General features: G+C 30.4%; 2 protein-coding genes across 2 annotated transcripts; both read left to right on the top strand.

The window, feature by feature from the left end:
- Window positions 1-1,355: 1,355 nt before the first annotated feature.
- Window positions 1,356-9,940, top strand: TRIADDRAFT_58103 (uncharacterized protein; the record flags this gene model as incomplete). The annotated part of the gene is made up of 21 exons (XM_002114332.1): window positions 1,356-1,376; window positions 1,644-1,686; window positions 1,786-2,190; window positions 2,404-2,460; window positions 2,589-2,795; window positions 3,750-3,818; window positions 3,946-3,999; window positions 4,255-4,410; window positions 4,567-4,767; window positions 5,582-5,863; window positions 5,948-6,061; window positions 6,109-6,264; window positions 7,130-7,231; window positions 7,709-7,710; window positions 8,028-8,219; window positions 8,311-8,379; window positions 8,746-8,854; window positions 8,959-9,072; window positions 9,383-9,461; window positions 9,558-9,675; window positions 9,881-9,940. 21 exons carry the CDS (start codon window positions 1,356-1,358, stop codon window positions 9,938-9,940), a joined length of 2,610 nt encoding a protein of 869 aa, XP_002114368.1.
- A 1,822-nt stretch (window positions 9,941-11,762) lies between these two features.
- Window positions 11,763-14,320, top strand: TRIADDRAFT_58102 (uncharacterized protein; the record flags this gene model as incomplete). Its single annotated transcript, XM_002114331.1, has 10 exons — window positions 11,763-11,853; window positions 12,405-12,471; window positions 12,569-12,635; window positions 12,782-12,879; window positions 13,098-13,224; window positions 13,367-13,408; window positions 13,550-13,621; window positions 13,786-13,879; window positions 13,980-14,008; window positions 14,210-14,320. The coding sequence occupies 10 exons, from the start codon at window positions 11,763-11,765 to the stop codon at window positions 14,318-14,320; spliced, it is 798 nt and encodes a 265-aa protein (XP_002114367.1).
- Between the last annotated feature and the right edge of the window lie 413 nt (window positions 14,321-14,733).

Here is a 14,733-nt window from a genome sequence, read left to right as displayed (position 1 = left end):
AATATCCCAGTAAATTAATCAACNATTTTTTAAATAATATAATTCCAGATGTAAATCCGACATCTGGTTTATTCATTGTATTCGTATATTGCTAAAATTAAGTAGTCCTATGCCGATTACAGTATATAATCTCATTAGTTATTACCAATAATGAAATTATTATGTCAATAAGCTAAAATTGTTCGCTGTATTTTTCGTTTTACTAGCATATCGGTATGTAACTTATGAAACTAATCAAAATATAGAATGGTACAATCCTCTAGTGATCGATAGTCGTTTCAAATAGAGCAATTCGTTGCTAACTGAGAACTTTACTATAGCAGTATGACTGGTTATCGCCGATATCTTAATTTTGATCGATTGACTCATTTATTGACTGATTATTTTTAAATAAAAAATTGATTCTACATTTTATTGAAACGTACATGATTCTTAAAATTAGTATAATTTTTGTCTCGAATTTCCAGTCATTATCCAAAATCGTAATACTCATTTTTAGCGCTATGGTGAAATTAATACAAATTTATGGCGCAAGTTATATACATAATTTAGTAATTGGTTACCGTAAAATTTTTAAAGGAGCTTCAGAAGATAAATTTCTATTCGTCTTAACTTTAGCTACGATATGATATTCACCTAAGATTAAGTGTTTATAGATCACGACACTTAATATGATCGTAAGTATACAGTGTTATAAAGCAATTGAAATAGCTTGATTTAAATGATAAACTATATTTATAATTTGTGCCTAATTTAAACAAATCCGTGTATTATGATGGTAGCAGTTAAAAGCCATTCTTTGATCAAGTTTTAACCAAATCCATATTTTTTAATATGATGATAAAGACTAATTAGACAAAATTGTACATCCATAAGTACAATTTAGAATCAAAACTCGATAAATTTAAGAGTTAATATCATACCATACTGATCCCCTCGGTTATATAGAGTATTAAATTATATAGTATTCTCGATTATTGAATTCGTATAATTTCTGTTATATATCATAACTTATTTATGTATGCTTTACCCTATATCATGCTATGACATTTATTGAGAGTTGACTCATTCCTCTTTCATTAAGTTACAGCGGATACTTTAGCATTTTTAAAGGTGATATTATTAGCTTATATGAGAGAGTATAACGTAAATCAGCATCAATGTAGAACAAAATATCTGAAATTTCAGAATAATAAGTCTATTTGCTCTTTCCATATATATATATTGCACTATAATTAAAATAGCTTAATCTAAAGAGCATATTGTTGTGCATTTACCGACAATAGACTTATCTCCCTCTCTCGAGTTAAAATAGGAACTTTTATATTTTCTTTGTGATGAAAATACTGACTAATATGGGACTGTTCTACTTCAAAGTAGTATAATTGAAAAGTTGAATTTAAAATTGATAATTCATTTTCGGCAATAATGCCTTGGCATACTTTCAATTTGTTGATTTGTTACAATGCGATATTACATCAAAGTTCTGTACTGAATATTGTTAGATACCTTGGGATCAATTCTTGAAAATATTCAAGGCCATTAAAAATTTATAGATAAAAATTTAATATTCACTTTTAGTCTATATTATAAAATTAAAAAGTAGGTAAAATTTGTAATGAATCATTTTTAATTCTATATAGCTGTGCCAGTTGAATTCTCTTATTCTATCTCTTCAAGCTCGAGGTGAGCTAATGATGTGCTATACTTAAGTCGAACTCAGATCTTTTAATAATATTCATCTTTTGACGGTAACTAATCCTATTTCTATATTAAATTTTTTAGATATTGTCAGCTATTCTTGCCCTAGCGGGTGGAAACTTTATGAAAATACTTGTATTAGGAAATACAATAACTTTAAGAGCTATGACGATGCTATAGATAAATGTCATACTTATAGTGCCCAATTAGTCTCCATTAAAACAGTAGGCAAAGAAAATGCAGTAACCTCTATCTTAAGATGGTGGAGTGATTATTGGATTGGGTTATTTAACCCTATTAATGATAATAATCGCGATCATTACCAATGGATTGCAGATAATACTCAACTACTGAACCTAAATTATAGTAACTGGTATGCTACTGAACCTAATCATGAAGGACCTTGTATCGTTCTCTCGAATAAAAATGGTCGTTGGAAATGGTATGATCGACGATGTAATCGAGCATATCGATATATATGTCAAAAAGGTAATAAAATGGAGCTGATGTAGATCAGCAATCCGGGTCATATTACAAGTAAACGATAATAATACTATTAAGCAACTCCACAAATTTGCTGTCATACTGACAAATACGTAGATAAGTTGCAATATTTCTCAATTTTTTTACGACAGAATTATGCAAGTGACACCTTAATAGCTAACGAATGAAATATTTTTTCTTTATGATTTGAATGAACAGATGCAGTTGCAACAACAACACAAATTTACATTTCCTCAACTTTCCTGACTTCATCAGGTTGGTCCTTACCTCCATAGATTGTAAAATAATAAATAAAGAGATAGTTTTGGCATTACCTAAAGCCAACCTTAAAGTATGGGCTTTAGATAGTAAAATTGATGATTTCAAGTTTTCTTTTCATTTAGCCCAATCATCTAGTGATCTAGTAGAAATTAATCCGACAACATCGTCAAAATTCACTGATTATCCCATTGGAACTTCATCTATAGAATTAAGTTCTGATCACAGGACAATGGCGATTACTTCTACTTTTAATTCATACACAATTATTTCTACTGGTAACGAAGAACAAGCAATCACAAAATTAATTACAACAGAATCATATATTCCAGGTATAATGCTTGAACTTAAAAGTTAAAATAGAACGTAAAGAAAATTTCAGTCTACTTCAGTAGCACAATCATTTACATCGTCGTCTACCAAATCAACTAAGATAACTTTCATAATTTACTTAAATCAGTAGACTTGTTATAAAATTCTCATCGAACGGATATCGTAATTTGTTAACTGTACTGTGTGATATTTTGGAAGGTTAAGAGTTCGGCATTAGTGGTAATAAAGTACAATAGAATAGTTAATGGAAGAGTAACCTTCATTGAGCTAGTGTAAGAGAATGATCGTGTAAGATTATTGAGCGAGTAACGACGTGACCAGTCGAATGATTATAGCAGTGTAGAATAGGTAGAGCGTGCAAGCTTACCGTGTAACTACCAGAACTAATCAATGAAATAGGCGAAAGAAAATAGTTTTTATAATTTTAAGAGCACAGTAGGAGGAAATTATTTATAAGCGTGAATGATTCATAAAAGTAGGTTACTTCTGTGTTGAGCTAGTGCTACGGTATAATTTAGCTAGAGTACAAGGTATTTCCACAGAGTAAATTGTTAAATATAGACAATACATATTTAGAGTTATGTTACGGTCTTAGAGTTACTCGTATGCTACAGCCTAGTGAAAACTAATACTTTTACTAAAAATAGACTATACCGTATTTAGAATTAAATACTACATCTGTAATTGCGTAAAGTAGGGACCAAAGTGCAAACAGAATCAACGATCCTATTTTCAAATGGCTTAGCATCTTCTAATAACGGTAAGGCAATCTTTAAATTCTCCTTTAATTGATAATATTTAATACTCTTGAATTCTATAATATAAAGGTTATCATCAATAGGTCGACAGTTGCTATAGTTATCACATTAATATAGGTCAAACTTGTAATATCCACACTGCTATAACATGTTATAAAAGCATATTATATCCCAATATCATTTTCTACAATTCAGCATTAACTCTAGGTCCAAATCTAGACATTTCTATTACTGCTACTCCTGCATTGTCTGCTTCTACAACATGTAAGTGATATTATCCTTTATACACATTGTATAGTCACAATCGGATAAAATTATGATTAAAATTTTAAAATATACAGGTATACTTCAACTTATTTATTCATTCCATATAATGTATTATTTGCTGTAGCTGAAGTGATTACAAGTGATACTGAAGCTGTATTTCTGTCAATGATACAATCAAGTAAGTATAGCATTATAGCAGATTGTAGATTTGTTATAAGTACTAACTGAAACTTAAAGGTTTAGGCGTAATCTAGAATACGCTAATGTCTCTGAACGCTAAAATGCGTATAATAAGTTCACATAATAGCCGATATCGTTCTATTTAGAATTACTATACTTAACACGCTTAATTTTAATCGATACTTTCCAGGACGTTCTAATTCTTTCATGTATTATATTTCCCGATTGTTGATTAATTTGGTTTTATTTATAGGTGACAAGATGACAACAAATAGTTTGATTTCCAACTCTATGATTGGTTCTAATCATGAAATGTCTTCAGGAAATAATCTACACTATTCAATATCAACAGTTCCATCAAACCAACTTCAAGTACTAACCGAGAAGCCAGTTACTACGACTGCTTTGAGTAAGTCTAGCTCTTGTTCTACAGGATTAGCTTTAAAAATGAATATTTCAAAATAGTCTTTGAGCTGTAATTACCATTTAAAAAATAATTAAATACGAATATAAATTCTACAGCTTATTGCCTACTTTTTGCTGTATTTATATTCAATACATGTAGATCAAGATCAAGTTTCATCTATGGTCAATTCTGTAGAGGCTCTATCAAGCTTAAATTTATTTATTTCATCTGCTGATATGGACAGAAGTGTTACAATGCAGATAAATCTAGAGGAACACTCTTCAATAAACCAATTTTCTCCTATACTAATAACAGCACTATCTTCATTAACAATTCCTACTAATTTCATTATCAATCCAAGTAAGTTATTGAGACTCATTAATTGCAGTTATACGCTTTAATATATTTCGTGACCAGTAGGTAAATCATAATTTAAATCTATTTCTATTTAGGCTCTGATTCTAAAATTAATATTATTAATTACTCGTAGTAGTTCAGATCAGCAACCTCTCTTTTGTTTTATATTGCATACCATTTTGACAATCTATCCTTGAATGTATCAAGTTGAATAAACTAGCAAATGAAGTAGTGCATATAACAGGAAATAGATCACATTGATGACTAGATATGAAAATGAAGATAGACAGTCTAGTAATTTGTCTTAAGTTATAATTTAGCAATTTCACTCTCGAGTAGAGTAAGCTGAATAATTTGGAAGGAAACACTAGTAGAATAGTGAATTATAGAATTGAAAATAGATCTAGTTAATTGTCGGACAGAAAATGAGGAATTATACCTAATAACACCTTGGATGAAATTCATTTTTAATAGTTTGATGAAGTAATGTATTTCATTTGGGTCTGCAAATAAACAGTAAAGGTACTAGCGTGGAATATAAATACTTCTACATAAGTATAAGGCAATATTTCTTCTAGGCATCGTTTTTCTTTAATCTTTTCTTTCTGACATAATGAAAGATTAGACCTTTTATATCTTGAATGAAATCCTTTATACTGCACTGTTATATATGGAGCAATTCCATATACAGCATACTGTAAAGTAGTATTATATATTCCAGCTTGATATAAAATATTATATTGTTGGACAAGTTATTACTAACCTTCAATAATCTAATACGACGATCTAAATCGCAATAATTATGACTTTAATACAGGTAAAGAAATGACCTCTAGTTCGACCATTATCTCAATGTGTCCGAGTGTTACTCCTTTCGAAAACATTAGTATACAATGTATTCCAACCACTACAGCTCCATCAACTAGAATAACATTATCACAGACAGTAGCGACTACCCCTACAATAATACCACAAGGCACAGTTCGCATTTCAATAGCATCAAGTCCTGAAACTGAAGTAGCTACAGGGAAAATCACAACTACTACTACAATAGTAACTACGCCAATACCCTCAAGCAAAAATTTCATTTCTACATCAGGTAGGAGAAATGATCTATTAGTGGTTGTTTAGTGAATAGTAATTCTATATTCGACTTTCAACCACGTTAATGGCACTATTTCAGACTCGATAAATCGAACTACATCAACAGCATCATTCAAACAACCCCTTATTACGACCGAACAGCCAACACAGATTCCATCTACCCAGACTGTAAAAGTAACACAGAAAACTCCAAGTAAGTTTTTTCGTATTCGTATTCTAATATTCCTTTTTTATATTAAGAAATGATGCAAATGATCTATCTCATGTTACCTATAATATCCGTAAATGCATTTGAAGGAGGTACGCTAGCAACTAGACCTGAAATTAAAGCTACCCCTCGTCAGCCTTCTAACACTCCTTCATTAAAACCTGAAAGTCCTACCTCTAGTACTTTCAGTAAGTCACAATGGAGACGAACTGGAATTAAAAGTTGTACTTAGTTATTTCTTCCTCTAAAGTATAAGCCACAGTGGTAGTAAATAAAATCCCCCAGGAATATGATATTGCTATTGAATAAGTTATATCAGTATCAAATGTAGTAAATCATAAATACGAATAGGATATAAAATAGATTAACAGCGAGATAATATAGAATTTTGATAATACTTCTTAACATGTGGTAAGGTCTCCCAGTGGTATGTATGACGTTACTATTGGATAAATTATATCAGGATCAAATGTAGTAAATCATAAATGTGAATAAGATATAAAATAAATTAATAGCGATATAACATAGATTTTGGTAATACTTAGCATACTACAAGGTTTCCCAGTAGCATGATACTATTATTGAATAAGTTATATCAGGATCAAATATAGTAAGTCATAAGTGGGGTATAATATAGAATTTTGATAATACTTAGCACGCCACAGCTATATTTGCTCCAAATGAATTATCTATCATTTAAAAAAATGCATCGGTATATCTCTACTGGCGATGTTCCTTGACAATAAGTAAAAATTACAGCTGTTAGCTCCAAGTGAGTTGTCATTTATCTGAAAGTAGCATAATATATTACCACTGACGATGTTATTAGCAAAACCATAAATAAGATTACGATAAAGCTCTGTAAACTATAACGTCTAACTCGAAATGATTAATTGCTTATCCAAAAAAAGTAGAGTGATATAATACTAGTAGTGATTTTTTCTATTAATTCTACGTAGAATTATCACCATCTTCTATTGGGTATAACTACTAACTTGAAATATGTTATTATACGTATATCGAAATACTTCTATCCTTTAAATCTTAACATAGAAGCAACATCTTCGATGCCTAAAGCAACGACACCGCCGCAGTATACGACCGTTAACACTATCCAGACAGAAATAAGTACAACAGCGTTTACTTCTACTACAGGTATGCAGTGAAATAGATTTTTGATATTCATCGGATAACAATAAATGTGCGCGTATAATTTAAAAATAGTACCGATACTCATTGGTGTGGAAATTAGCTTTGAATCTTTTTGCCTATAAAACGGTTCTAAAATTAATTCTTAATAGACAGTAGTATCGATAGTCTAGGCAAGAGAATTTAGTCTTTAGATACTAATCACCTATAAAGGGGGTATTAATACATTATATAATTACGAATCCATGCTGTGCTATTCGATTTTAGACTGCTTCACTAAGAGATGGGTGTTAATTTGCTATAAAGTTATCAATTTTTGCTATGTAATTTAATTTCCGGATTTATGCATATATTGCACGTCTGACTTGATCAAATTGATAATCTATTCTAAGGGTTTTGATTTTGGGATCTTCTTTACCTATAGAAGTGTTTTATAGCATGACTAAAAAAGGCTTTATTTAAATAATTTCCAATTTTTAATAGAGGTAATTAACAAGACAGAATTATCGGCGAAATTTCAATTCATCTATTCTGATGTATGTGATGATTTTAACTTCTTTATGACATGGATCTCTCAGTTCGATTATCTGATAACTAGAAAGAAATCTGAATCTAAATTAAATTCATATAATCATTGGTTATGGGTATCCCTTTATATCGAAGACGCCAGAGGATAACTTCTTCCTTACTTCATGCTATATCGAATAGATATTTATCCGTAGATAGATATCGATGAAAGAGCATTTCAGTAATTTCGTTATTGATTATTTATGATAGCAAACTGATTATTGCTTATTTTCAGATTGTAGACGCTGGAAAAGTTCAGTCTGTTGACAATGCTTCGGGAATCTTGACAAAATTGCAAAGTGCTTTTCAGACGGATAATAATGTTAATAGTGGTGATTTGATTGCTACTAAAAACGCTCTATCGGCATTATCGAAGAGTGTTAATCTTAATAACGCCAGTAGCGATGAGAAGACAATTTACTTTCAGGTAGAGAATGGCCGCTAATATGGGTATCTTTTTGAAATTAGATCTAAATATAGTAGTGTCCTTTTAAACTCCATTCTTCATCATATGATAGAAATACTTCACCGTTATTGGTTCATTAACATCAAAGGACAAGGCTAGCGTATGGAAATCAGCTAATAAGGTTAGTTATTCTCGATATAATCGTTACAGTACGTAGGACCGAATTGAAAAGATCGAAATAGTTTTAGTACTAATTGATTTTATTACCTATTTGCTAGCTATGAGCCCTTTATAGCAAAATATTAAGTAAGATACATATCTTCTATACAATAGTGATTTTTTTCTCTTTCGGCGTTATTAATTACTAAAATAAAAAGAATGATCCAAAGGGATGAGGTTATACATGGAAATAGAAATTGATAACCTCTATCCATATTGATTTTTTCTCGCTACAAATATTAGCATATACCTCGATGGGAGTAGGATAAGTTTTGATGAAAAATTATTTTGTAATGCATGTCTCATTAAATGTCAATTCTATCCATAGAATTTTTCTCCAACATCGGTCATTTTAAAGTTAACGGATGACATGGCTAAAAAAGTTGCTAATAATTTATTAGAAGGCCAAATTTTCACTACCAAAACCCCGGAAATGAGTACGTTTATGGGTTTATAACAGACACAAAATCCTAGCAGTAAAAACAAAACTACTTCCTGGGAATGATTATTTTCTAATACACATTCCATATAATCGATCTAGCTATCCAGGTTGAGAAAGTATCTTCAAATCAATTTAGACGTTCCGGTTATAAGATAGCTAGCCAAGGCTACCAGTTTTCACTACCTGCAACAGCGATTGGGAATAATAATAACGGTAATGGAAAAAAAAATTCTTGAACCCATTTTATTTTTATAGTTCGAAAGTTTCTTTTATAGAGTATAACCAGAATTGTTTCACTTTGTAAACTAGCAACCGCTATCGTATTTCAGAGATATATTTAAGCACATTTAATGGAGGACCAAGCCGTAGACTTTACACTATAAAATAGAATCAATGTTGTTGCTTTGGAGATTTCTATTGCTTACTAGCTTTACTACTATACACTTGAATAATTGCTTTAGCTATATAATGTCAATAATTCGAGCATTTCGAATGTATCTTAACTTTACTAATCCGCTCCTAGCCAATGCACCAGTTATAGCAATTAGCAAATTTTCCGCTTTACAATATATCACAAATGAGGAGAAAACGCCTACAACCAGGTAAACCAGTGGAAGAGTAGAAAATAAATCTATTATTCTACTGCAGAATAGGGATTAATTAAACTATTTTCATAACGCTTTTCTATTTTATGCTAGCCAAGGGGCGATTGATAGCGATGGCTATATTAATTCCATGGTTATTGGCTGTTCTATGGATCCGCCAGCTCAACTTAATCATTCGCAACCTTTTACTTATACTTTACCCTATCAACAGGTATGTTTCCTATTTATTGGATTATCTTATGCAGTATTTAGTATAAAACTACGTAATCGAAACTGTATGTTGCTTTCGAACGTAATTCAGTAGAAATGAGATTGATATGGTATTGCCGTAGTTTGAAAATTTTTTTGCTATAACCTATAAAATCTGCAATTTTAATCTAAACTATAAAGCTATTTTTATAACTATTTGTATTTAGACCAATTACTCTTCGAATTATAAACCTTCATGTGTCTTTTGGGACTTTCAAAATGGGTAATTTCATATTGATTATTATTAAATATGTGAAACCTATTGCCGATACGGTAATTTATCGTCATACTTGGACGAATGTTGATTAAGTACTGTAAAATCCATCATATTACTTTACTCAATTTGCTGAATAAGTATCAAAGATTATAATGTAATTCTACAGTACTTAAGCCTTACTGTTTGTGAAATTAGTATGACTCTATAATTCAAATTGTTGAAAAGATTTGTAGCTTTGACTGAAAGGTGTCTAGAAATGTTCAATTCTTGATTTAATGTAATACCCTAATAAGAAGTTGAAGTTAAGATTTTGCGAAATAATCGAATTGACAGTTTAATTTTAACATGTGGAAGACTGATTTGGATATGTTAAGAAATAATTGTATCAAACTTTTAGAAAAGGTTTATATAGTAAAATGTTATAGTGGCTCCATGGATTTTTATGGTCATTAGCAACATAAATCATGTTCAATTTTATGAGACTATGACTAATCGTTGCTAAAACGATTTATTTATGTGACTGCAATTTGTATAATTTTATTTTAGCAATTGGTCCGATTTTGGTTGTGTAGTAGGCAATTCCAATAAAACTCATGTCCAATGCAAGTGCAGCCATCTTACTCACTTTGCAATGTTAATGAGGGTTTCAACTGTTAAGGTTAATCAAGATTAAAATAAAATGAATTCTCATGGCAATACTAAAAAAAGGAGAAGTAGAAAGTAGAACTGAGTCATTTATATCAATGGCTGTCGTAGTTTATTAATTCACTACCTGTAGCTATATCATTCCTTATAATGTAGACTAAAATGAACTTACTGTTAAACATTATGCTTATGTTGAACGTTGAAATCCAGATCGACAGTATCTTTAGTTGATCAATTATCTTAATAGATCTCCGATGAACATACCAAGACTCTCACATTGTTAACACAGATATGTTGTGGCTCTTCCATGGTCGCGCTTTTGATGTCCATTGTTTTCCTGTCATTAACAAAGTTCGATTCCATTTTAGTTAAAAATGAATAGGATAACTAAGATTAACCGTATCCTATTATAGGTCCATTTCTGGATGCTTATGTATAAAATTCATTGCATCCTTTCTCCGGATCACATTTTTTATACCGCTTCATATTTTCTTACCCATTTTATCTATCATTTTATTTACACAGATTGAATTCAGAAAGACTACATATTCACTTCAATTTAGTCGTCGCTATAGTCTCATCTCAATGCATTATCCTATTAAGTGATTTATTTATTAATCATGAGGTAAAAGATCCATTCGCTAATACTGTACTCTTCTATTTTCTATTTTAATTAAATTATGTTTCCTTTACAGTTGTAGTTAACTTAAGTGCCCATATCTCGCTGTAACAATCCAGATATACAGTAAAATTACTAACTACCGGTACTAACACTGCAAATTATTTTCAGGGGTATTGTAAATCTTAGTTGAATTTCTAGTATTACTTTTGGCTTAAATTATGTGCAAGATTATAGCTGTTATTGAACACTTTCAATTTTCCTTTAAACTGCTTTTGATACATTGATAGATTCAAAGGAAAAGTTATAATATTTGCTTATTTTTTAGTTAGCTGCAAATTTTTATTACATGTTGAGTTATGATCCTATATAAAGTTTAAGACGTCACCTAGATATTTTACTTTCTTTGAATTTGCAGTTCACATCTTAAATATAGTAGAAGTTGAAAATATGCCACGTAAAGTATCAATTAAGCCATAACTGAACTGTTGTTGCCATCTAATTTCAGATTCTTTGTAAAATCGTGGCGATCGTCTTGCACTTTCTGTTTTCTGCTATCTTTTCGTGGATGCTTGCCGAAGGTTTTCATCTTTTTTTTCAAATTGTAACCGTTTATACCACTAAACCAAAGTTGCGCTGGTATTATATATTAGGGTGGGGTAAGTTCATTTATCCTGATATCTTTACTAATTTTTAAAGTGCGTAAAATTGTTTATGCTTCAAGTTTTTAACTATTTATTATGACTACTTTAGAATTAACAAATTTTTCAATAAAATTTAAATCGATACGAAAATAGGCTATAAAATTTCAATTAAAATAAATCAATTTTCCTATAGATGTCAATAATTTAGTTAATATATCCATACCAATCGCTTGTGATTTGTTCGTAATACTAGAAAAGGAAATTTTTGCTAATAGTAGCTGTAAAATTAAAAAAATGATTACAAGGATTCTAAGGGTATAATCTACTTGAATGTATTTTCCATGCTTGTTTCTGTAGCTATAGAATACGCTTTACGTTATTAGATAAATCTTGATTTATAAGCCGTCTACTATAACTTAAGTGCTGTCATTGATTACAAACAATTGCCAGATCCCCTGATAGATTACGTTTGATAACTTATAAAAATTTTAAGCAGATTCAAGTACTTCATGATAGACTTTGTACGAATATAGCTGATCGATACGGACATTTAATCTTCCTCTTAGGAATCCCCACCGTTATCGTATCTGTATCTGTAGGATTACGCTTAGAATATTATGGCATCAATAAAATGTATGTTTCTTGCTGTAGCAATTAGTGCTACTTGTTGTTTTCCCAGTAGTATCTAAGATAAATATGTAAAACTTATTATTCCAATAATTTACTATAGATGCTGGCTATCCATTAATAGTGGACTAATTTGGGCGTTTGTTGGTCCCGCAATAGCAATTATTGCTGTATGTTTCTTAGTTCTGTCTTTATTATTCACTTGCTAATAGATTTTACACTGTCATGGATTCTATAAAAATTGCAATATTTAAAAGTAAGAAATATGTTAAATCTTATTTTTTCTTATTGTATACTCGTATTACCCATCCAATAGGTTAATTTCATTATTTTACTGATCGTGATTCGTATCGCTGCATCAAAAGCAGCTTTCCAAGTCAGTGCCAGGAGTATAGGGCGTTGGAAAAGTTTTAAGTAAGATTATACATAATAACTTCCAACGTATGGTCTAATTTTCGGTCAAATGTATAATTTATTTTGAAAATAAACACTAGTTACAGTAAATTGATTTACGGTTAAAGGTGCAACTTTCGTACTAGTATTCTATTGATATTATTACTGTATGTAAGCAGTTTATTAAAATTGAATGACATGATTTACTCTATAGTACGCCTTCTAATGTTGTTCCATAGATCTAGTGCTAAAGCGATTGCTGTTTTACTACCAATTTTGGGTTTAACTTGGCTGTTTGGAATACTTTCAATTGATGCTAATACAATATTTTTTAGTTATCTTTTTGTTATATTTAACGGATTACAGGTAAGTTTTAAAATGGTAATTAAGACTAATAGTTTTAAGAACGTATGATAATTATTGGCTACAATAAAATAAGAGAAAAATGAAATTATTATGAGTCAGATATATATATATTTAGATGGATTCATTTTGTTATAAATTATAGGGAGTTTCCTTCTTTATCATGCACTGCCTTCTGAATACAGAGGTACCGTATAGAATTTGTGCTGTTGTACAGGCATCTGATTCACTGAGATTATCTTCCATTGCCACATAAAGTAGTAAAGTTGATATTGCATGATTATCGCTGTTTTTCTTAAAACATAAAAATGCGTTGTAATATCCATAGATTCGATCTACACTTCTTCGTCGTGCCAATAAGTTTAGATATGAATCCAGCAGCGGTCCATCGATGTTGAAGGTACGAATGTTTACACGGTTAAGCATAGCGTACAGTATATTTTATTTTTTGTACTGTAATGAAACTATCTTATGCGCGGCCATTGTAAGAAGCTAGTCTTAGTATTCCTAATATGACTTTACTATCCTTTTTAAGTTTATCTTTTCCATTCTAATCTATCTTAGGCTGTAAGAAAGAAAACCAATGTTACTAGTTTTGCTATGGCCGATCATGAAATACAGCATGCACGAGCTAGCAGCATCTCCATGGATAATGACGGTAAGTTATTTTGATGAATTTGGTACTTATATCATACTATTATTGATATGAAGGTTACTACAGTAACGTATAAATATATGCTTTATTCAATCAATTCTAGATGATATTGGCTTACAACGCTTGTATACTGTAAGTATTTCTACCGAAGAAATTAATTGTACTCTATCAATTAATACAGTCCTCATATATTCATCATTATCTACACACTATTTTCTAGTGTTGACATCAATTTATAATACTAGTGATGATGTTTATGTCCTGAAGTCATATTTAAGATTTTCTAGTGTATTATTGGCTGTATTTGTCTATTAATTTCTGCGGTACTAATAGGGAACATCCATTCTTCGGCATCCTTCTGGGACTCCTTCTTGTAATACGGTGATTAGTGCTTTCAGTTTTCCGGAAGAAAATGAGACTATTCTTAACCAGCCGACGGATTAGATTGCGATTATGTTACTAATTTACTCATATACTGTACTACAATTATTGATTTAAGGAAAAGTGAACAATTATAGGACAAATTAGCTTTATTAAATTTATTAGTATATAAAGTATATACTAGTTACGTACATCTATCGTCAAGAATGATCATCATTCCATTACATATATAATTAGTTAATTGTATGATTATAATTTAATCATTATGTACTGTAATAACTCTGTATTTTGCGAATATCAATATAGTAATAACACGATCTGATACCAGATACCAACTAGCTAATAATGGACATATAGACGATTTAGAAAAAATTGTTCGTTTAATCCCTGATCGTCGTTAGGAGTTTAATATATATATATGTTATGTTATATATGTATACTCGAGTATATTATAGTATTGTAAGAGTATGAAAATT

Source organism: Trichoplax adhaerens, genomic scaffold (genome assembly GCF_000150275.1).
Source record: "Trichoplax adhaerens TRIADscaffold_7 genomic scaffold, whole genome shotgun sequence".
NCBI classification, from domain to species: domain Eukaryota; kingdom Metazoa; phylum Placozoa; class Uniplacotomia; order Trichoplacea; family Trichoplacidae; genus Trichoplax; species Trichoplax adhaerens.
The sequence above is the reverse complement of the archived record's forward strand: the minus strand, read 5'-3'. Positions and strand labels throughout refer to the sequence as shown.